The sequence below is a fragment of the Budorcas taxicolor genome, chromosome 9 (assembly GCF_023091745.1).
Source record: "Budorcas taxicolor isolate Tak-1 chromosome 9, Takin1.1, whole genome shotgun sequence".
In the NCBI taxonomy this organism is placed as follows: Eukaryota; Metazoa; Chordata; class Mammalia; order Artiodactyla; family Bovidae; genus Budorcas; species Budorcas taxicolor.
The window spans coordinates 67,602,695-67,628,512 of NC_068918.1; the positions used below are offsets into that span (position 1 = coordinate 67,602,695).

The window sequence follows — 25,818 nt, forward strand, 5'->3', positions numbered from 1 at the left end:
AACTGGTTTTAGAAAAGGCACAGGAACCAGAGATCAAATTTCCAACATCCGCTGGATCATTGAAAAAGCAAGAGAATTCCAGAAAAACATCTATTTCTGCTTTACTGACAATGTCAAAGCCTTTGACTGACTATGTGGATCACAATAAGCTGTGAAAAATTCTGAAAGAGATGGGAATACCAGACCACCTGACCTGCCTCTTGTGAAACCTGTATGCAGGTCAGGAAGCAACAGTTAGAACTGGACATGGAACAAGAGACTGGTTCCAAATAGGAAAAGGAGTATGTCAAGGCTGTATATTGTCACTATGCTTACTTAGCTTATATGCAGAGTACATCATGAGAAACTCTGGGCTGGAGGAAGCACAAGCTGGAATCAAGATTGTTGGGAGAAATATCAATAACCTCGGATATGCAGATGACACCACCCTTACGGCAGAAAGTGAAGAAGAACTAAAGAGCCTCTTGATGAAAGTGAAAGAGGAGAGTGAAAAAGTTGGCTTAAAGCTCAACATTCAGAAAATGAAGATCATGGCATCTGGTCCCATCACTTCATGGGAAATAGATGGGGAAACAGTGGAAACAGTGTCAGACTTTATTTTGGGGGGCTCCAAAATCACTGCAGATGGTGACTGCAGCCATGAAATTAAAAGGCACTTACTCCTTGGAAGGAAAGTTATGACCAACCTAGATGACATATTAAAAAGCAGAGACATTACTTTGTCAACAAAGGCCCATCTAGTTAAGGCTACGGTTTTTCCAGTAGTCATGTATGGATGTGAGAGTTGGACTATAAAGAAAGCTGAGTGCTGAAGAATTGATGCTTTTGAACTGTGGTGTTGGAGAAGACTCTTGAGAGTCCCTTGGACTGCAAGGAGCTCCAACCAGCCCATCCTAAGGGAGATCAGTCCTAGGTGTTCATTGGAAGGACTGATGTTGAAGCTGAAACTCCAATATTTTGGCCACCTGATGTGAAGGGCTGACTCATTTGAAAAGACCCTGAAGCTGGGAAAGATTGAGGGCAGGAGGAGAAGGGGACGATAGAGGATAAGATGGTTGGACAGCATTACCGACTCAATGGACATGAGTTTGGGTAAACTCCGGGAGTCGGTAATGGACAGGGAGGCCTGGCATGCTGCAGTTCACGGGTTCACAAAGAGTCAGACTTGACTGAGTGACTGAACTGAACTGAACTGAAAGGATTCTAACCCGGAGAAGCCTCCTTGAGGATACATTTGCCTATCTGTAAATAGGCAGCTTTCTATAGACACCAGAACATACTTAGCATGTATTAAGCTGTATTTAAGCTTAGTATATAAGCATAGTATAAGTTCATTTTAAGTAGTCTTTTACAAACAGCAACCAAATCTATGTTTTCATTTCTAACAGCCAAGAATGCAAGAACATCAAGCTTGGAGGGTTTCATCTTACCCCTCAGTACTGATTTGAGGTTGAGCTTGGCTTGGCGGTGTAGGTCCTCTACGCAGGGCGGTCTTGTGGTGGGGAGGAACACATTCTCCTGCTGGTGCCATGGAGCAGTGTAGTGGACTGTCCATCGACTCTCCTCATCTAGGTTGGAAACAGCTGTAGAAAGAGAGAGAGAATACATTCAGGTTTTAAATTAACTGTGTTACATCAAGATGGGTTCTGGTTACCTAAAACACTCACAGGTAAGGACCAGCAAGGGAGAAATGGAACAAATTCTGAATAAGATTCAGTCTTAGACCCCAGGGTCCTTTCCACTGTGTTTTGTGTTTGTTCAGTTAATTGCTTCCCAGTGTTTTAGGCCCTCCTTTTACTCCAAAGTTAGAAAATGATTAACAAAATCAATAAAGACCTCCTGCTTCACTCCATCATGACAAATATCTATTAATCAACTATACTATGTCACTACATTAGTAAATGTTAGACTGCAAGACAGAAAACAACTTTTCTACTAAGAACCTGGCACCAATTCTTTCCCCTCTAAAGCATTATTTTAAAATACCACTGTTATAAACTCATTTATATTTTTAAAAACTAAGCATAAACATTCAATGTAATACATTTAAATAGCATAGTTCAATTAGAAATCCATCTGTGCTGAAAAATTTTCTCTGCATTTCCTGCTTTCATGGAATATGTTCATATTCAAATGTTTTTAGAAACTCCAATGCAATTGATTTTTCCCAACATAATCCAATTCAATTGAATTTTTCCAACACAAAAGAGACTGAGGACATCAGAGGAAGAAATGGTAGGTTAAATCTCTATGATAATTTTCCTTTTACATTTTAGGGCTTAAGATTGCTTTGTCTATTTGATTTTTCCTGACAACACAACCCAAGAGAGGCTACCAATGGATCCCAACATGAAATTGACAACATTATACAAATTCAACAACAATTTTTTAAAATGTTTATATAGCCATTGCTGTAAGCCCGCATTGGAGAGACTAAAGAAGTTTGAGAAGGACCCTGTGTTGAGCTGTTTATTGAAGGTGACAAGTCTAACACCTGTAAAACCAGCAGATATGACAATTGTGAGTCGGGGGGAATCTTCCCCTAACTCTGACCTATGCCACAGAGGACACAATGGGCATACACGTTTCTACAACATAATATGTCCCTGGAAATGAGACCATAAAGTAGATTCATAAAATAAAATGAACAGGCACACATGAACTATTGAACCTTCCTATATGAACATGTTTAAAATTAACTCACTGTACCTAACAGCACAGCCATTAAAACCATTATACAGATCAAATGCGTTAATATATGGAAAGTCACAGCTTATGAAATAACTCATGAAAAGAATGGCTGTGGCAAGATTAGTGCAATTACTTGAAGGGAGTCCCTGACTTTTAGAATCATCAATGAAGAGGAAGTTGGCCTTTCTCAGTGCCCCTGGGAACATGAGTCACCCCACAGACCAGAGTGAGGTCAGCACTCACCCCGTACCATCTTCTTTAGAGGTACTGAATTCCACAAGCCCAGCTTTAAATAATTCACTTTCTAAATCATCCCACTCTCTCCAGTGATAAGATAAATTAGTACTACATATGTGATAAGATAAATTGGTACTACGTATGTAATATACAAAATTATGAACACAATTAACACTGTTGGGTTATATAAAAAGTTGCTAAGAGAGGATGAGATGGTTAGCTAGCATCACCAACTCAATGGATAAGAATGTGAACAAGCTCCAGGGAAGAGTGAAGGACAGAGGAGCCTGGTGTGTTGTAGTTCATGAGGTCACTTAGCAACTGAACAACAAGATAGTATATCCTAAGAATTCTCACCATAAAGAAAACATTTTTCTTTTTCTTTTGTATCTGTATGAGACTATGAATGTTCACTACACTTACTGTGAGAACCATTTCATGATGTCTGCTAGTCAAATCATTATGTTATACACCATAAATGGATACAATGCTGTATGTCAATTATACGTCAATAAAACTGGACAAATTTTTAAAAAAATCATCCCAGTTTCCCTACAAATTGGCCAAATGGAAAAATAAACCTTGAGAACTAGGTATCAAGTTAAAAACAGAAATGCCCTATGTGCTTTCTGCTTTTAATGTTTACTAAAAGCTGCATGTAAATTAGGCACTTGGCATTGCACATCACCTCTGTGGAATAAACGTTTTGCATGGTACATAGAACTATCAGTCATAATCTATAAAATCCAAAGAGCCCTGACTTAGTTCTTAGTTATGATCTGAGAATCTTGCACAGGGTGGAGCTCGCCGTGTGTCCTCCAAAGAGTAGCCAGTTAATTATAAGATTTTGTCCTGATGCCCATTTATTTCGAAGACTGAATTATCATACTTCATAGTTGGAAAATAATGAAAATGGAAACTCTTCCTATTCGCCAATTACAAATCAAATCCAAGTGATAGTGTCCGTGTAACTGCACATTCAGCCCCACCATACAACTACCAACTGGCTCCTAAGAAAGAACAGTTGTCTCTCCCCGGTGTATCTCACTCTTGCCAGGGTAGATTTTAATCAGTCCATCCAAAGACAATCTTTGACGAGGGGAGCTGTAGAGATGAACCCCGAGGGCTGTTCATTTGCTTTCTCCAGTTTCTCTTACCAATGCTCCTACCTACATTTATCCAGTTTAAACCCATGGCCCCAGAGCTAAAATAAAATAAACTAACAACTATGTAAAAACAAAACTGTTTATAAATAAAAGTTATACTTTCCAAAGAATGAAGAAGCACCTGGATTTAAAGAAATTGAAACCAACTGTAAGTACATAATGAAGCCACACCACAAAAGTTTTGTACTTTACAATGACTGATCAGTCTAGACAGAGGCTGTCCTTGAGCTCTTAAATACCTAACAGAGTGTAGGAGAGTTTCAGAGGATTATCCCCACCCAAAATATGTGATGCATCACTCAGAGGCTCCTCATATTTAGCCAAAGAATCAAAACACCATACACTGTACATCAAGGCAGACATAAAGTAAATACAAGGGCTTTTTTCCCCCTTCTTCAAAGGATTATTATTTTTTTTTTGAGAATCCCAATAGAAGTGAATTCACCTAAAATCCCAACCATAAACAAGTAAGTCATGCTTTTAAAAAGAAAAAAATCACATAATTCTGCCCTAGAGTTATAAAAGTCTGAGGTATTTGAACTTGGTATAGAAAGGAGTTTAACAAACATCAATTATGCTGTTTTACGCTCTTAATTCCATCACTCAAAAGGATGAAGTCGTACATAAAACACACACACATACGTACAGTGCAGAGAAAAGAAACTACTTACTTTTCTTCTTAAAAAGTTTAATCAAAGACTTGATCTTTGTATTAATAAAGACCACCATTTCCAGGACATCTATGGAGGATTTAAAAATTTGAATCCCATTAAAAGCTCAGTCCAGCAAGCAGGTGGCAATCGGCATCCTTCTGCTCCAGATTCTAACTTTTTCCTCTGGTCTCAAATCCTCAGACATCTGCCTGGGCTGATGTAACTGAGGTTGAACTTATTGTCAGGCACTTACAAACCATTAACAGTCCTTGAACCTGAAAAGCTCCCACTGAAACCTAATCTTTAAGGCTGAGAGTCACCAGTAACAACGTGCACAGAAAGAGAAAGCCAATCGCGGTTCTCATTTGCATGAGAGCCCCATCTATCTTTCTGCCTTGGTGCTCAATGATTCAGTTTCCTCTCCAAGTGATCCTCTCTGGAGTCCACAAGAACAGTAGAGATGTTCCTTTATGGAAGTCAAAGTGAAGCAAAGGTGTTCCCCACTTTCACTGGGCCACTAAGAACGTCCGGATCTTTTTACTGGAGCCGACAAGTCTTAGAGCAAGTCTGTTGATTCTTTGACTCCCTAGTTAAGTCAGGCATTTGAACTGATTTAGTAGGGAGAAAGAGCCAAACTATTGTTTCCCCAACCACGCCCCCAGGCTCTGCCTCCCACACTAAAGGAAGGTTTGCAAGCAGTAAAACTTTACAATGCAATCTCCAGGGAGCTGTAAATGATGACTTCGTTGTATTTTAGTTGCAAATTAGTACACCCAGTCTTCTCACCCAGTTTTTTTTTTTTATCCTTGCCAGTGACGAGAAAGGCATTGTCATTGTTCCAAAGGGTGATCTTGTTTGCATCTAGCTGCCACAACTCTCTCACCACTCCCATCCCCCAAACCCCTAACTTTTCCCACTCCAAAGGAGAAAACAGATGATAAAGTAGCCTAATCATTTAAATCTGTATTTTAAAATTTAAAAACCTAGCCTAAGCTCCAGGTTTTTAAAATTCCACACCAAACACCTCCCCAATGGGAGAGAAGAGGAATAATTTCTAACAAAAATTATCTGAGTTTTTCTCTTCAACGTGAATGTACTGTACTAAGTTGCAGTTCTTTTCTCGTGTGTAATTGGCCACAGAGAACTGGGTAAATAAAAAGAGAAGAATCAGAAATGTGGTACAAGCGGGCACTAGAAAAATACACTTTGGGGTAAAGAGACAGGAGCAAAAAGGAAAAGAATACAAATCAAACAATATTATGAAAGGGGACAAAGGAAAAGAATGCGCCTCACAGCTCTCCCCAACTTCACTTCATGGCAAAACAGTTTTTTGAAACATGTTAGACAACCTCTTATTTCATAGCTTTGGGCCAGACTTACAACTGAATGGAAAAATGTAATAACCCACTAATTCAAAACATTTAGTTTATAACAAAAGCTTTTAGTCAAAGAATAAAATTTATATAAGGGGCTCCCTCTAGGGAAAACTTTGGAATGATTCCTCCTCAAATCATCCCCCCCAACACACACACAATCTTATTTTTTAAACAACAAAATTGAAGCAAACAAAACCCAAAACACACATATTATCCTACCACCATACATATTATCACGGATTTCCAACTTGTGTTCTTTCACATATACACTGCTTTATTTAAAAGTAATTACATGGCCACATGACAAATGAGAAAAGACTGAGAGTATAAGTTAAATTATCTAACTGCTTGAAAAGTGTGCAAAGTTCCCCTTAGGATAACACATTTATAAGCAAGAGCCGCCTCTTAGCTCACTATACTCAAAACAGGCAGTAGTGGGTTCTAACCAGAAACACTACTATCCACAGTCCACGAATTTCTGAGGTTGAACATCCCCATCTGGACTTCCAACTACAAACAGCACATGGCCTTTCACGTACGCAACAGTGGCATTGGAACATTGACTTACTCATTCAAAGACAAATACTGAGCACGTACGAAGTGCCATTCATTTGAGATCCCTCTTGGAGCTTACATTACTTGACCATAAACCACAATTATATGGTATGTTAGAATGCGGTGAGTGGAATGGACAAAAGAAAAAGTTGCATAGGATAAAAGGGGCTTGAGAGGAGGAGGGTGGTGGCCAGGTTGTAATATTAAATAGAGTCAGGGTAGAGCTCATTGGAAAGGTGAGACTTGAGTAAAAACTTGAAGGAGGCAATAGCAACAGAACAAGAATCTGCAGTGAATCCAACTGGCTCTCATTTTAAAGACGGAGGAGAGAAGCTATTGGCAGTGAAACATTTCTAACCCACCAGGACTAGTCAGAGAAGTGCTCTAAGAAATGACCTTTGGTAAGAGTCACACATGGAGAAATCCCCTTTCTCATTAATAAAACCTGATATTGAGTGACTACAATCATGTAAAGATAATGCCACTGGTTACACAGGAATCAGTGGCAAGTCTGGGGGTTAAAAAGCAGGCTTCCACCCCAGCATCTCACGTGGCACCAGTAGCAACGAACCCACCTGCCAATGCAGGAGACGTAGGAGACATGGGTTCTATCCCTGGATCAGGAAGATCCCCTGGTGAAGGAAATAGCAACCCACTTTGGTATTTTTGCCTGGAAAATCCCATGGACAGAAAGCCTGGTGGGCCACAGTCCATAGGGTTACAAAGAATCAGAAACAACCGAAGCAACTTAGCATGCACCCCAGGATCCCAGGGCACACCGTCCTCTTGGCATTATTCTTCACTGCCTCTTAACTCCTTAAGTCCAGAGCTTCCAGAAGGAAACACATAAACTATGGTATTTATTGCGTTAAATATTAAGAAGGGTTTGGAAAGAGCTTTTTAATTATAAAGATTTCCCCAGTGGTTTTCTCATTTCTTACTTTACAATCTGTGTGTGCTGTGCTGTGCTTAGTTGCTCAGTCATATCCGACTCTTTGTGACCCCATGGATTGCAGCCCACCAGGCTCCTCTGTCCATGGGGCTTCTCCAGGCAAGAATACTGGAGTGGGTTGCCATGACTGCCTCCAGGGGATCTTCCCAATCCAGGCAATGAACCCAGGTCTCAAACATTGCAGGCAGATTCTTGACTGTCTGAGCCACCAGGCAAGTCCAAGAATATTGGAGTGGGTAGCCTATCCCTTCTCCAGGGGATCTTCCCAACCCAGGAATCAAAGCAGGGTCTCCTGCATTTCAGGTGAATTCTCTACCAGCTGAGCTACAAGGGAAGCCCCAATGATTGCTCTAAACCTATCAATTCCAGGTTTGATGCACACATTATCTTTCCTGCTGTCTAAAATTCTATCGCCCGTCATTTAAAAAAAATTCTCCATGGTCACCATGAACTTCTAACCAGTACCAACAGTCTTCTTCTCTCTCATCTTTTCATTACCTTTTTAATCATATACTACTAGTGACCCAGTTGTGGAGCTGTTTTTCATCGACACTGCAGACCACTATTTCCTTTCCTACATCTGACTGCTCCTTCTCTGGGTTCTGACAAACTCTTAACAAGCTTCCAAGAGCCAGGTGTTAAATTTCTGCCCTATGCTATTGGTGGCTCAGAGGGTAAAGCGTCTGCCTGCAATGCGGGAGACCCTGGTCCGATCCCTGGGTCGGGAAGATCCCCTGGTAGAAGTAAATGGCAACCCACTAGAGTATTCTTGCCTGGAGAATCCCATGGATGGAGGAGCCTAGTAGGCTATAGTCCATGGGGTCGCAAAGAGTTGGACACGCCTGTGTGAATTCACTTTCACGCTATTTACTTATTCCCCCTTGAAACCTTAATGATTTTGCTGGTGTGAAGTAAGAGTCAGCAAATTATGGCTCTTGGGTCAAAGCCAGCTGGCCCCTTTATAAATGGTTTTTAAAAATTAAAAAATAATATCTCATGACATGTGAAATAAGACTCAAATATATAAGACTCAAATTTCAATGTCTGACAGTAAAGCTGTGACGGCACAACTAAGCCCATGCCTTCATCTATTGGATACTCTGCTCTCAGGCTGCACACAGCTGCAGCATGGAATCGTGTGCCAAAGACTACTACATGCCCGAAAGCTGAAGATGTTTATTCTCTGAGAGGCTGACTTCTGGATGAAGCCACTGCCTTTAAACAGCCCCCTCAGTCTTCGCCTCCATCTGCTGTCTTTGACTGGTCTGCCCTCCAGCTCCATCTTAACCACCCTCTACTCAAATCTCACCTTATCTCAAGCTGGATGCCTAATTTCAGCCAGTTTCCTTAAATCTGCTGCCTATCAAGAACTTTTTGATATCTATTAGGGATGACAGTCATTTTTTCAATGAACCAGACAGGTATATTTAACACCACTTAAAATGAGAGAACGGGGATCTAGATGCTAATGCTTGTTGGAGCTAAGCTGAGACTGTGTGTGTCTTGATCCGTCTCTAATCAGCACATACTAAGTTTTGCAACAGAGAAGCCAATGGCTTCCCTGGTAGCTCAGCTGGTAAAGAATCCACCTGCAATGCAGGAAACCCCAGTTCGATTCCTGGGTCGAGAAGATCCCCTAGAGAAGCGATAGCCTACCCACTCCAGCATTCTTGGGCTTCCCTGGTAATACAGATGGTAAAGAATATGCCTGCAATGAGGGAGACCTGGGTTAAATATATCTTTAGTTAGTATGTTCAAGTTAATATATCTTACACAAAAGTCTTTATTAGAGTCCATAACTTATAAAAATATTTAGACCAAAAATCTCCAGCTCATGTATTCAAGTTAATGTATCTTATATAAAAGATACATTGAGACCAAAAATAAAAATATTTAAGAGTAACGCATTATGGTCTAAAAATGCTGTCAAATATGACAAAGAAAAATATACTCTAATATCACTTGAATAATCCTGGCAGATTATCCTAGTCCAGATTTTTGAAATTCTTTACCACCACTATTACATAAAAATTCCCATCCTTATTTCTAAAATTCCAACAATTCTGCTTAATCTTTCACTGAAATGAAATCATACCTTTAACCAACATTTAAATTTTTTCTTCTAGGGAGTCATCTGATCATTTCTACAGTTATTCTATTACTTCCCAGGAGCAGGTGTATAACATACCAGCAAAGAGATAGAGGAATATTTTTAAAAGTAATACATATTTTAAACATTTTAATTGTAAATGTGCACTTATGTTCCAACAGTCAGCAAGTTCACTTTGAGTACTTATTAGCTGCCTTGTGTTAGGCATCCGGGTTAAATGTGAATCCAACATGGGCACTGACTTTCTTAGGAAGGTCATAGTCCAGTGGGGACGGCACACCCAAACAGATAAAAATAATAAAATCACGAATAAGTACAGGGAGAGAGATAAGACAATGCTGTTAACTGAAAGGATGACAAAGGGCATGCAGCTCATTTATTTAAAAAAACTTTTTTAATAAACTAGTTTTTTGCGTTTGCATTTAGCTTTAGCCCCTATGTTGTGATCTGACGCTTTAGGTCAGGAAACAGTGTCACAGTTTTGAAGAATTCAAGCAAATTCAAACATATTTTTAGTTTCTGGCAGCCATTTCCTGGGTTTCCCCAATGGCTCAGCAGGTAAAGAATCCACCTGCAATGCAGGAGACATAGGAGGCGCAGGTTCAGTCCTTCGGTCAGGAATATCCTCTGGGGAAGGAAATGGCAACCCACTCCAGTGTTCTTGCCTGGGGAATCCCATGGACAGAGGAGCCTGGCAGGCTACAGTCCAAAGGGTTGCAAACAGGCAGACACGACTGAGCAACTAAGCAATTAAATGCTACAAAGCATTACATACATTTTATGTGTACAATATTATATTTAAACTTCTGTCCAAACTTCAGACCACTCACCACCAAAAGTTTAGTTTCCATCACCATACAGTCAACCTCCTTTATCCATATTGCTCTCCCCGACTCCCATCCCTTCTGGTCACCACCACTCTGGTCTCTGAATCTGTGTATTTATTTGGTCTATTTATTTAGATTCCACATATGACTGAAATTAAATTATATGGTATTTGTTTTTCTCCATCTGACTTATTTCACATAGCATGATACCCTCAAAGTTCATCCATGTTGTCACCAATGGTAAGATTTCATCTTTTTGTATGGCTGAGCAGTATTCCATCTTGTGTGTGTGTGATCTTTATCCAGTCATCTGCTGATGGGCATTTAATGGTGTTTGGAAAACTAGAGAGCCACATGACAAGAACGAAACTAGACCGCTATCTCTCATCACACACAAAAACCAACTCAAAATGGATCAAAGACCTGAACGTAAGAAACCATAAAACTTTCAGAAGAAAACACAGGCAGTATGCCCTTTGACATCAGCTGTAGCAACCACTTTCTGGCTACGCCTCCTCATGACCTCATTTAGAAGACAAACAACTGTTAGGAAACAGAGGTGAAGAGGGGACCTGTTGGAAAAGCCCAGTCCTGGGACACAAGGAGACCTGCAAAGGCCTCGGTGTAAGTTTAGGGGAAATTAATGTGGAGAAGAGTGGCGAAGGAGGTGGAGAGAGAGGAAGGGGCCTGACCCTGAGGGGCCTTGCTTGTCCTAAGAGGGTGGAATTCAGAGGGTGGCCTAGGGAGGCACTGCAGGAGTTTAAGAGAGGAAGTTGTATGGCCAGTGTGAAATTGAAAAGACATCACAGGTGGAGGTGAAGAGTGAGCCTGAGAGGGCTTGACTGGAGGCAGGGAGAGAAGGTAGTGGGGACCCAGTCCAGCAAATCACGCCAACGGTAAGGAGGTCAGAAGCAGTCCTCATGGAGGGCTGTTTTTCTACAACACCCTTGGTCTTAGCGGCCCATCTTTAATAGCATGTATTATGTTTCAGGAACCGTTATATACTTAATGTATGAAATTTTTAAAATTAGACCTTAGTTATTAATAAATGACCCTGTTACCATTCATGCTTTCACTTGTAACAAACCTTAAAATATACCCTTATTCTTTTTATTAAGGACCAAAGATTGCACATGTAAACCTAAAAGCTTAAGAGCAGAGCTGTCTAAGGACTCATGGATAAGGCCTCTATCCCCATGGAGCCCTTCCCCTCTCCCATCCACCTCCCCATTTACACAAAGCTTCAGGCCCTCTTCAGTGCATTAAATGAAGTTAGAGCATTAAAAGTGTTTATTTTGAACCCAGAACTTTCACAAACTTTGTTTAAAAGTATTTAGTAAAAGGGAACATTTTCAAATACTAAACACAGGAGTTATAAGCAGAAACAAGGCATGATTATGTCACATAATATATACGCACATTTTGAATTAAACAAAATGAGTCCTGGATCAATTGAAAGTGGACTGTATAATCAATAAAGATCACCATGGTCTTGTAAGTAGGGAGGGGAGGGAAGGAAAATAAAACTCAGATGTAATGGAGTTCTGGTCAAAGCTCCATATTCTAAATGATAATGTAAGCATGTCTCAGAAAAATTTTAGCTCTTGAAAATAGAAAATATTTCAGCCCAGCCTTATCTATAAATGGTGTTTTTAATGACTGTTGATGTGTTTCACACTCTTTTTTTAAAATCAAACATCTGAAATAGAAGACCGTACGTGACTAAGTTAATTTAAGTGTACTGATTATCTTTATACATGGTTAAAATACTTAACATACAGTGTTTAAATCCACAGACACACCCATTCATTCTTCTGCTTTTCAGACTCATGAGATTGGAAATCATCACAGCAGAAGAGCATCCAATATAAGCCCATAGGCCTGTAGGATAAAATGTACACATTTAGTAGTAAGAGATTTGAGAAATTTATAAAAATAAACTAGTAACATAATCTCCTTAATAAGCATTCGTAATAATCCTTTAGTAATAGACTTACAGAAAACTTAGGCCTGGCCTCTGTTTATTAAGGAACAAAGTTTCCCATATTTCAACTTTTGGAAGCGAGATTTATGTTTCATGTTTTTATAAATACTTTCACATTGAGAGCAATTATATACAGTCTATATTTCTTATCTATGAAAATAACAATCATTAGAAGCTGCAAAGCAAATTAATAACACAGGCAGATGAACGAACACAATCAGTAAATATATAAATAAGAGTAAATTTAAAAACAGGGCTGTCAAATAAAATACAGCATGCCCAGATAAAGCTGAATTTCAGGTAGATGAAATTTGACAGTTAAGGGACTTTTTAAAAATGTACAGTTAAATTCATTTGTTAATACAATTGTAATTTATGATACTAAAAGATAGCCTTAAGTATTTCATACAACAGACAGAAAAATATACTTTATATTATTCAAAACAAATTGAACTGACTATAGGCTCTTGCTGTTTGGCATTTAATTGATTAAAAACTGAAAGATGGGTTGGTCAGTTGTTTACTATTTCTTAGTTTTCCCATCAGGCATTTTTCTTACAAGTTACTACTCTTCATCTCTGTATTCTAGATTTTAAACATGCACAACTTCTTTGATTTACTTGCCAGTTTTATATGCCATTACAGAAGAGATGCCAAACACGAGGTCTGTTAGAGCAACTGCACAGCACACACATCAGCCTGCCATCTCCTTAATTCAGCAGGCCCTCCTGGGACAATGATGTTACGTGGGTCCCAATGTGATGAAACACCAAGTATAAACATCATCCACGGTGAATTCAAGTTAAACATTGTTGTTGACAAGTTACATTTTTCTAGTTTACAGGAAATGCTAGAGCTAGAGGGAAAAATGAAAACGTCACTCAGACTAAAATGCTGACTGCTTACCTGGTCTGGCCTCTCTGCAATAAATTAATTAAATAAGGACAATAAAGAGAATGTGCCAGATTTAAAGAGCTTTGAGGAACATCACAACCAGATGTATGATCCAGATGCTAGTTTTTGGATAAACCAGATATAAAGAAAACCCTTTTAGACAAAGAGGGAAATCTGCATACGCACTGGGTGTAATCTTACACATTTAACATTTGAATACTGTTACACACAGACACACGCACACACGCGCACACACATCGTAGAGATGCTGGCCTGGAATGAAAATACTGATATGTGTCTGACGGCAGATGCTCATAAAGAGTTTTTTAACTGTTCCATGAGTCATGTTATTTCACACACAAAAAAGAAGCATTAAAAATCACCAATATTCTAGAACCACATTGGTACAATAGTCTTTTCTTTCTTCTGCTTCTGAATTAATCTTTAATGAAGAATCATATGGCACACTGAAAACAAGACAAATGGATATCTCTCTTCTCATCAATATCTGGTTGGGGGAGTGGCTGGGAGTAGAAAGGGAACCCTTGAGAGATGACAATGTATCAATTCTTTAGAAGGAACTTGATCTGGCATCCACTTTGTCAGTTCATTCTAATGCTAGGAAATACCCTTTTCTCTGCACGTGTGGAAGCTAAAGGCTTCAGCTATGGATCCTAGTTAATAATTTAATCTAAAACCACTGGTACCATCTGCTCAGTCAATTTTGGAACGTCTGCTATCACTGTGACTAGTTTAGTCCTGTCACAGTGTTCATGTGACAAATGTGGAACAAATGAAGGCGAGGCAGACAGAAAGCATGCGATGGAAAAAAGAAACCCCCATCGAAAGTCTAAAACACAAAGGGAGCCCTGCTGACTGAGCATTCAAAGTTCAACCCTGCCTGAGGGGATGGGAGGATGCATCTCTCTAATGCAGGGAATGAGACAATCCAGAGGCTGTCCTGAGATGATGGGCACAAAGTGGGGCAGACAGGGGAGAGCTCTGTGAAGGGAATGGGCCCCGGGACTGGAAACACAGATGTGTAGGGATACAGCAAGGGCAAACTGGAAAGGGGAGATGTCACCGGCAACTAGAAAGTCATAGCTGAAAAGAGTCCTAGAGAACATCCAATCCACTCCATTTATTTTATAAAAAAAGTGACCTGATCACAGAGCTACCCAGCAGCTGAGTGGATTCTCCATCTTGTGCTCCAGATGTTATACACCCCATATTGCTGCCTGCACTGAAGAGGGTTGATGGGGCAGGGTACCGACCATCCAGACTCATTTCTCCCTCCACGCTTTTGTAATTCTTCCATGGGGATGCCAGATCCCTGACTCATCCACTTGGCAAGCTCCCATTCATTCCTTAGGGCTTTGCTGGTGGTTCAGAAGTAAAGAATCCACCTGCCAATACAGGAGACATGGGTTCGATCCCTGGGTGGGTAAGATACTCTGGAGAAGGAAATGGCAACCCACTCCAGTATTCTTGCCTGGGAAATCCCATGGACAGAGGAGCCCGGCAGGCTATAGTTCACGGGGTCACAAGAGAGTCGGACATGCCTTAGTGACTAAACAACAACAATTCATTTTTTAAGTTATAATTCAAGCATTAACCATCCTTAAGAAGCATTCCATAACTGCTTTCCTGTTGCAAAAATTGTGTCATTTGACTTGAAGGATAGTTTCCTCCAAAGTGAACTATGTCTGACATGCAGAAAGAGAACGAATAATTTCATGAACTATAAGCCTTTATACTTAGGCCAATTATGTGCCACATGCTTTTTAGTCCTAATCCATTCACCTGAGTGTCCTGATTCATCGAATTCATTTTACTCAGCCTGTATCAAGTATACAAAAGCTCATTTTAGGAGGGAAATTATATGAGTAGAGTGATATAACAACTAGTTCAACTATAAAGTTAACACTTTACCTTTCCCAATATAGTCATTTGAAACATATTTTCTGAATGTATATAAAGGGGCTAGCACATCTTAGAGAGTAATTTTCAATCACTTGGAAATTAAGATGTATTTTCTGACAAGGACCTACTGTATAGCACAGGGAACTTTGCTCCATATGTTATGTGGCTATAACTCCCTGGATGGGAGTCTGGGGAAGAATGGCTACATGTATATGTATGGTCAGTCCCTTTGCTGTCCACCCGAGACTATCATAGTGTTGCTAACTGGCTATAGTCCTACACAAAATAAAAAGTTTAATTAAAAAAGATATATTTTCTGGGCTATTAAAATTTAACATAGTTAAATCCTTTTATAACAAAAATAACTTACAGGGAAATAATTTTTTAAATTTGAAAAGAAAAATCAACACAAACTTTCTTCTAAATCTTCAAGAAAAAAATAAACCTCATCGTAGAATGAAAAGCCAACATATAGTGTGATGATCTTGGAAATATAAGAGAGTCATGTGCTTAGCTAAGGTGCTTTATAGTTTGGGCTCTCTCGTATTTTTTAAATTGGATGATATTAAGGAACTGCTTGATTGGTAGTGTTACAAAACCTACAAAGAATCTACATTTGAGAATTTTCTACCTAGAAAAAAAACTGAGAGCAAAGGATACTTCCTAATCAGGACTAGCAGGGGAAAACTGACAAAATCAAGTCGAAGATTGCCACCTACAGGGGGACGCTGTCCACTCACTGAGACACTAGAAGAGCAAAGGATTTCTGCTGCTGTCTCTCAACAGAAAAGCTTGGGGGAAAGGGCTCTGGTTTAACACACCCCCTTTCAAGGTCACGTCTCAAAAGAATGCTCTCATATTCTTCCACCAAAGAAAGACCATACTCCATAATCTCCGTGCCCTTTCTGAGCCTCAGTTTAAATGAAGTTGATCTCATGCCTCCAAGAAGATTTGTGAATATTCCTAAACTCCCTAGTATCTACAGCCATGCCCAGATTAAGGAAGCACTCCTATGTTAGAGAGGGCATTTCTGAATCAATAAGAGAGAAGCTACATGACATGTGAATAACTGGAACTAAGAAAAAAAGAGGTCCACATCAGTTTACAAGCAAAAGATAAAATTTTATAATAAAGGAACCCAAAGGAGTGTTTTCCATTTGGAAAGAAGACAATTTGAGCCATAGTGTCTGTGAATACAAAAAATACATTATTTAAACGAACAAGGGAAAATCAGATTCTTCACTGCCTAAGTTCTTTCCAAGTAATCATCGATAAAGTATGAAGAGTTAGAGAAAAGAATTACTTGAGCTTATTATTTTGAAAGCAGTGGGACAATCCTATGAACTGTTTAGCTTTTCTTCTATTTCCTGTGATTTCTTATGTTGTTTCACATATGGTTAAGATGAAGGCTACAATTAATAAGCTGGTGTGATCAACTACTTTTGTTAAGAGGCCAGCTGGTTCACATGCAAAATGATAATCAGACAAATTAAGACAGACTGCTTTGGTTTGGTGATGAATTGACAGCAATACTTATAGTTAAATGTCTCCAACTGTATCTGGTTTTCCAGTAATGGTAAAAGTTGATTCAAGTAAGGATAATATTTATCCGATTCATGTTAGGTTTTATTTTTTTAAAAATTACATTGCCCTAAACCACGGAATAAACAGTAGCAGAATTCTTCGGAGAAACCACAGCTCCCCATTAACCATAAGAGCTACAAAGATTTTATAATCATGCTAGAGGTACCCCAGCAGGAGCAAAGGAAAGTCAGCCTGGCATAAAAGGACATTCAGGCTTGGTCTAGAGACTACACGATGTTTACTGAAGTCAGGCAGTCACAGACTTTTGACATGAATAAAACCTTTCTGTAAACTCAATTTTTCATATATTGCCACGGATTTTTCTTTTCAATTCAGTGATAAATGTTAAATATACGTTAGCTGCTCAGTAGTGTCTGCCTCTTTACGATCCCATGGACTGTAGCCCACCAGGCTACTCTGTCCATGGAATTCTCTAGGCAAGATTACTGGAGTGGGTTGCCATGTCCTTCTCCAGGGGATCTTCCCAGCCCAGGGATTGAACCTGGGTCTCCTGCATTGCAAGTCAGATTATTTACCATCCAAGCCACCAGAGAAGTCCAAAAGTTAAATAAGTAAACAACAAATGACAGCAAGAGGCAAGAATAAAAACAATGATTATTGTACGGAGATAAATGTTCAGTATCTCTAGATTCTAATAACCTAATATTTCCAAAGCAAGGATTTCATGATGTAGACTTCTGAACTGACACTGTGGAAGTGTTTCCATGCTTGTGGGCATTCAGTGGTGCTCAAAGAGCATAAAATTGCAGACAGCTGGAAGGGAAGGGAGGTGACTGCTGTGCCTACATATTAGGCCCACAAAGAATCTGAGAAAAATCAATGATAATCAAAAAAGTAATGCTACTACTAGGTAATAGCTGCCTACTGGTTTTGCAAAAAATTGATATGTTTATTAGCTCCTTTGCATCAGCATCATGACAGTTTGAAATAGAAAGCAGAAAAAAAAAAGAAATTTTTTGTATCTTAGCAAGTATAATAATATTAGAAAGGATTAAGGTGAACAATCTTATGTGCCTAACAATATTTTTAATATGCAGCCAAAAATATGAAGCTTGAAAACATAAAGACAGGTAGGGATATTTCATAATTTGGTCTACCGCTTCGTGTGTGTGTGCGCATGTGAGCGCACGTTGCATGCTTTTTTCACTAAAGAAAAAAGATAAAGTCATTATAGGAATTTGGTAATGAACACATGGGCAATCACTGTTTTCCTCAACCAGAATTATTTGGGGAGAAAATAAAACAATTAATTTCTTAAAATCCAAATAGTCAAATCTCTCTCAAGTTACACGTCAGTTCTCTGAAGACTCAGCTCGGTCCATTTTTATCACTTCATCCTGAAACATCTCTCTCTCATATGAAGGGCAGCCCACACATATCATTCAATGATAAAACAAGTTCAAATGAAGCTGCCACAATCAAATCTCATTAGCGAACTGCATTTAATTAAGTATACATTTAGGCTATCGAGGGTGGTCCTAAAATAACTGTACTTTCCAATACTTGCCTTGATGTTCATGTACAATCACCTTCACCTTGACTTGAATTTAATTATTTTATTATAACTGCTTTCTGAGAAGTACCGATTGCACCCAGCAATAGTGGAACCAACCACAGACTCCAGACAATATATTATATTCATTATCAATTAAGCCCCTGAGCATCTCCGGAGAGCTAGTTTTAGTAGGACACTCCATGTTAAAATAGGATTAAAATTCACTTCTTCCCTCAGTAGCCTCCCCCTACCTCTTGTCAATACCATCACAGCCACCCATCAACAAGGATAACTCTATATTCTGAACTTTCTAGCTTCACCCAAATTGTTTAACATCAACACTCCCCTCCCCGCCAAATGGTCTCTTCTTTCTGCAGCTGCTGCATGCCACAAATAGCTTCTTGTATAATTTGACTTAGAATGCACCCCAAACTAAACATGTTGAATGGCAACGTGAATGCTTCATTCAGAGAGTGCTAAAATGTGTAGAATGTCCTAAAAACATCGCAGTGGCAAAGGGGTTCGTTTGGTAGTCTTGGGGCAGAGGACTGCTTTCAGCCGTAACCTGCAAATTCTCCTCAGTTCTGTGTAGCCGGGTTCGGAAGATTCCCATGGTGATCAAAGAAGGATGAACTAATTCCCCTGTCTACAAGGGCATTCTCTAATGTTGCCTCCATTCCCCACAACAAATAAATTCCTTCTCTCTTTCCTAAGTAAATGTACTTACTCTCAATCTATTCATGCTCTAGCACCAGTTATCCATTCTTCAGATCAGATCAGATCTGTCGCTCAGTCATGTCTGACTCTTTGGTTAATTCAAATGGTTTAAGTTGTTTAACTTAATGTTCTGTGTATGCTGGGCTTCCCTTGTGGCTCAGCTGGTAAAGGGTCCACCTATAGGAGACCTGGGTCCAATCCCTGTGTTGGGAAGATCCCCTGGAGATGGGAATGGCTACCCACTCCAGTATTCTGGCCTGGAGAATTCCATGGACTGTATAGTCCTTGGAGTCACAAAGAGTTGGACACGACTGAGCAACTTTCACTTTCCGTGTATGCTACACATGGCAAGACCCTCCTCTGCCATTTTTGTAAGGTCCTAGGAGGCTGGGACAAATCCACACAGATCTCTGCCCAGGGCCAACCTTGATGCCAGGCAAAGCCAGATGCTTGGGAACTTGATACAATGTGAAAACACATAACATTCACGTGAAGTGAAATGAAGTGAAAGTGAAAGTCACTTAGTCGTGTCCGACTCTTTGCGACCCCATGGACTATACAGTCCATGGAATTCTCTAAGCCAGAATACTGAAGTGGATTGCCTTTCCCTTCTCCAGGGGATATCCCCAACCCAGGGATCAAACACAGGTCTCCCGCATTGCAGGCAGATTCTTTACCAGCTGAGCCACAAGGAAGCCCAAGAATACAGGAGTGAGTGGCCTATCCCTTCTCCAGTGGATCTTCCCGACCCAGGAATGGAACTGGGGTCTCCTGCATTGCAGGTATATTCTTTACCAAATGAGCTGCCAGGGAAGCCCAAGTGAAAGTCACTCTGTCGTGTCCCACTCTTTGCAACCCCATGGACTATACAGTCCATGGAATTCTCCAGGCTAGAATACTAGAGCAGGTAGCCTTTCCCTTCCCCAGGGGATCTTCCCAATGCAGGGATCAAACCCAGGTCTCCCACGTTGCAGGTGGATTCTTTACCCGCTGAGCCACAAGGGAACATCCATGGGCACATTTAAAAAGGGGCGGGGGAGGGGTGGTAATCACTCATCTTTACCAAACAGGTGAGGGAGGGAAAGAGCCTGGAGAATTTTAAAAGCATTTGTCTACAGGGCCATAATTGTCTAAACTCAGAAAATTTCCCTTTAAAGGTAGCTTGTAAATAAATACTAAACAAAAATTTCCAAACAGATAATGGTCATTTTCACCTCATTTATACAAGTCATTTTTTGAAATGCTTCCCAGTGTGTTGAAATTGGAATTTATCTTCTTCAAGTGTGTGTGTGTGTGTGTGTGTGCCCGTGCGCTTAGTCACTCAGTTGTGTCAGACTATTTGTGGCTCCATGGACTATAGCCCACCAGGCTCCCCTGTCCATGGAGTTCTCCAGGCAAGAAGACTGGAGCGGGTAGCCATTTTCTTCTCCAGGGGATCTTCCCAACCAGGGGAATGAACCTGGGTCTTCTACATTGCAGGAAGATTCTTTATTGTCTGAGCCACCAGGGTATACTGGCAACCAAATGATTGCTGGAGCTGACAGACAAAAGGAGAGGAGTTGAAGGAAAAAAGCTCCCTGTTATTCACGCATGGAGACCTGTACTCTTCTTCCATGACACCACTACTTTGCTTTTGCATAGTTATTTGTTTAGTGACTGCATGTCCCACTAGACACAGGATCTAGTCTGTAGAACAGAGGCCATGGCTCAGTGGGTCTGCAGGGTTGAGATGTCAGACACCAGATCTGATACACAGTAGGTATGCAATTGATATTATTTTATTAAAGGAATGAGTTATGGGAAGAAAAGAAACAGTTTAAACTCAGCTCTAGAGAATTTCAGTTCAGTTCAGTTCAGTCGCTCAGTCCTGTCCGACTCTTTGCGACCCCATGAATCGCAGCACGCCAGGCCTCCCTGTCCATCACCATCTCCCGGAGTTCACTCAGACTCACGTCCACCGAGTCCGTGATCCCATCCAGCCATCTCATCCTGGGTTGTCCCCTTCTCCTCCTGCCCCCAATCCCTCCCAGCATCAGAGTCTTTTCCAATGAGTCAACTCTTCACATGAGGTGGCCAAAGTACTGGAGCTTCAGCTTTAGCATCATTACCTCCAAAGAAGTCCCAGGGTTGATCTTCAGAATGGACTGGTTGGATCTCCTTGCAGTCCAACGGACTCTCAAGAGTCTTCTCCAACACCACAGTTCAAAAGCATCAATTCTTCAGTGCTCAGCTTTCTTTATAGTCCAACTCTCACATCCATACATGACCACTGGAAAAACCATAGCCTTGACTAGATGGACCTTTGTTGGCAAAGTAATGTCTCTGCTTTTGAATATACTATCTAGGTTGGTCCTAACTTTTCTTCCAAGGAGTAAGCATCTTTAAATTTCATGGCTGCAGTCACCATCTGCAGTGATTTTGGAGCCCAAAGAGATAAAGTCTGACACTGTTTCTACTGTTTCCCCATCTATTTCCCCTGAAGTGATGGGACCAGATGCCATGATCTTCGTTTTCTGAATGTTGAGCTTTAAGCCAACTTTTTCACTCCCCTCTTTCACTTTCATCAAGAGGCTTTTTAGCTCCTCTTCACTTTCTGCCATAAGGGTTGTCATCTGCATATCTGAGGTTCTTGATATTTCTCCTGGCAATCTTGATGCCAGCTTGTGCTTCTTCCAGCCCAGCATTTCTCATGATGTACTCTGCATATAAGTTAAATAAGCAGGGTGACAATATACAGCCTTGACGTACTCCTTTTCCTATTTGGAACCAGTCTGTTGTTCCATGTCCAGTTCTAACTGTTGCTTCCTGACCTTCATACAGGTTTCTCAAGAGGCAGGTTATGTGGTCTGGTATTCCCATCTCTTGAAGAATTTTCCACAGTTTATTGTGATCCACACAGTCAAAGGCTTTGGCATCATCAATAAAGCAGAAATAGATGTTTTTCTGGAACGCTCTTGCTTTTTCCATGATCCAGCAGATGTTGGCAATTTGATCTCTGATTCCTCTGCCTTTTCTAAAACCAGCTTGAACATCAGGGAGTTCACGGTTCACATATTGCTGAAGCCTGGCTTGGAGAATTTTGAGCATTACTTTAGCATGTGAGATGAGTGCAATTGTGCGGTAGTTTGAGCATTCTTTGGCATTGCCTTTCTTTGGGATTGGAATGAAAACTGACCTTTTCCAGTCCTGTGGCCACTGCTGAGTTTTCCAAATTTGCTGGCATATTGAGTGCAGCACTTTCACAGCATCATCTTTCAGGATTTGAATTTAGCTTTATTCTATGGTATTAAAAAATAACTAATGTTAAAGTATCAGTATCGACAGACAGCTTTAAACAAGAGACAAAAGTTCATTTTAAAAAACCACTTTACTCCTTTCCTACCCAGTCTCCTTTATTACAGACACCATATACCAAGCACTACTCTAGGCACCAGGACACAAAGAAAAAAAGAATTTTTTTTTTTTTTAAACAAAGTCTTCCTTGATCCTTTCATCTCCCTTTTACCCTAAGAGTGGATAATCCACTCCTTTTTGGTTTATCCGTTCCATCATTGTGCTCATTTGTCTCCCCTATTAGGACTTTCTCTCCTTGAGGACAGGAATTAGGCTTTTATTGGCTTTGGAGATGCCAGTAAGTTTGGTGATTTTAAGGAATTCTACCGAATAGAAGATCAATATAAGAAAATGGTAATAAGACACATTTTAAAACAGAGGATAACCTCTAATGGAAGCCAGGAGGAAATGATATCAGGGTAAACATGACAAAGCAAGATGACATGTGTGCTAGACCTTGATGGGCTTGCTACATAGAGAAGGATATGAAACACATTCCAACTAGACAAAAGAGAGAGAGTAAAGGCATAAAGAAGAGAGGGATGCATCTGTGTGTTGGGAATGAGTCACATGGACGGCAGATGGTGGTAGCCCCAGTCAAACCCCCTTGCAGACTGTGCCACATGTGAGTGGAGCTGGAAACCACATTTCCCAGACTCCTGTACATCTAAGCCTCTTGGTTTGAAAAACTGCTATACCTTAACTTGACTGAGGACTTGAGTCCACACTGCTGGGGCTTCAGCTAGTTCTGGTGCTAAGTTTGGCTATTGAGGCATTTTGGTAGGAGTGGTAGTACAGTCTCAGTGCCCGGTACCAACTTTGGTGGAGATGGTAGGCGGGACCGCAGGTAAGGCACATGGCTGAGGCAGTGTGGTCTCAGAGTCCAAACCTGGGTGCCAGCTTTCTGCCTGCAGCAGAGGTTAATGGCTCCCTTGGTAAGCTAGTTCTGAGCTGGTTTCTTGGGAATTGTTCCTGGGAGTTCAGCTTCAATCTGTTCCCCAAAACTTTCCAATGATCTTTACACCCTGTTGAATCCTCTTCTGCTTACATTTGTTATCTGAACCTGCTTGAGACAAACTGCTGGCCCTGCCGATGACACAGCGGGGCTCCCAGGGGTGGTGATGGGAATATGGCTGGAGGAATCTGGCCTGTTGACTTCATTCGCTTAGTAATGATTGGACATCAAGAGTTTTCATATGAAACAGTGATTCTGTGTTTGAGAAAAATTTTGAAGACATAGAGAAATGAATTGAGAAAGCAGGCACATTCTATAAAACCAAGGTAAACTAATGTTGATGAAAGAAGAGACAGAAGTAAGTAGTCTGTGCCCCTTATTATGTCAATGACTTCCCCCCATGCCTAATTTTTGACTGTATCCTAATGCTGCCTCCCTCTCTTAAATGCTAATTTATGCCAGGTAGGACACCAGCAATCTGGAGGGTGGGATATAGCGATCCACTGACTCATGTAAGCCTCTAGTCTACCAGTCTCCTTCCAATTTCATCCTGTGGAGCAATTCTGAATGACTATTTTAGTTCTTGATTACTTCTTACCTTGACAAACTGATTTTTTCCCCTAAGAGTGGCTTTTGTGTAAACTCTATGATTATGGGCTACCCAGGTGGCACTAGTGGTAGAGAACCTGCCTCCCAATGCAGGAGACATGAGACAGGGGTGTGATCCCGGGGCCAGGAAGATCCCCTGGAGGAGGGCATGGCAACCTACTCCAGGATTCTTGCCTGGAAAATCCCATGGACAGAGAGGCCTGGCAGGGGTCCATGGGGTCTTAGAGAGTCAGACACAGCTGAAGTGACTTAGCAGGTATAAACTGTATGGTCATGACCAAAGTCCATAAATGATGAGCAACAGACATCTGAAAAGATGCTCAACATCACTAATTACTAGAGAAATGCAAACCCAAATTACAATGAGATATTCTGATCTCACACAGATCAGAATGGCCATCATCAAAAAGTCAACAAATAGTAAATGCTAGAGAAAATGTGAAGAAAAAGGAACTCTCCTACACTGTTGGTGGGAATGTAAATTGGTACAGCCACTACGGAGAACAGTATGGAGGTTCCTTAAAAAACTAAAAATGGAGTTACTATATAATCCAGCAATCCCACTCCTGGGCATATATCCAGAGAAAACTCAAATCTGAAAAGATACAGGCAATAATAGTCACAGCAGCCCTATTTACAATAGCCAAGACATGGAAGCAACCTAAATGTCCATCTACAGATGAGTGGATAAAGAAGAGCTGAAATACTACTCAGCCTAAAAAAGAACAAATAATGTCATTTGCAGCAACATGGATGGACCTAGAGATTATTATACTAGGTGAGGTCACAGAAAGACAAATATCATATGATATTACTTATATAAGGAACCTAAAAAAAGATACAAATGAATGTACTTGCAAGACAGAATCAGATTCATAGACTTAGAAAACAAACATGATTACCAAAGGGGATAGTGAGGGGATAACAGGGATGGGAGGAGCGATAAATTAGGATTGGGGATTAACATATACACACTGCTATATATAAAATAGGTAAACCACAGGACCTACTGTACAGCACAAGGAACTATATTCTATATCTTACAATAATCTACACTGGAAAAAATAAAGCAACACCTCATAAAAAAAGACCATAAATGAAAAATAACATAGTCTCTGTATTTATTTTAAAATGCTATCTTTTCTTCAATGTTAATTACATACAACTCTGAAATACTGCATCAATTCTGATAAAGAATACACACGAAAAGCTAGCCACAATCAGTATTTAGGGAAAGAACATCCAATAACTGAGACAAGACTGCCGACACTTTCTTAAAGCAGCTACGACGGCCATGCCAGAACACTTAGATTCAGACAGAATCCATTCACTATACTAAGCTAAAAGGCATTACTGAGAGACATTAAGAAGCTTTCAGAATCTCCAGGTGGCCAGAGGATAAATTTACACACCACACAGCTATTGCCATGAAACACTGCTGCTGTTACCACCTGCATCACTGGCTATGACTGATCACATCAGTGGCTATGACTGATCATGTACAAAACTGGAAGTCAAGTGTCCACATAAACGAACACTGGAAGAGCAAGAAACCAGTGCTGCTGGGCTTGCCAGTGGATCCCAACAGCTTACACAGCTGCTGCCTACAACTCCTCAGTTTGCCATCCAAATGCAATGAGTCTGGGCAACAAGAGCCTAGGTCACATACCTGCAACTCTAGATATGAGGGAGTCTGGTAAGTGAAGATGCTACTTAGCTAATGTGATAGAAGTCAG

General features: G+C 40.4%; 1 protein-coding gene across 1 annotated transcript in view; it reads right to left on the reverse strand.

Annotated features, from left to right (window-relative positions):
* The window catches only part of NHSL1 (NHS like 1), a 261,608-nt gene that overhangs the window by 62,980 nt on the left and 172,810 nt on the right, over nucleotides 1-25,818 (reverse strand). Inside the window, exon 2 of the mRNA XM_052646004.1 lies at nucleotides 1,431-1,583. Coding sequence (XP_052501964.1) covers nucleotides 1,431-1,583 — 153 coding nt within the window. The remainder of the gene's footprint in view (nucleotides 1-1,430; nucleotides 1,584-25,818) is intronic.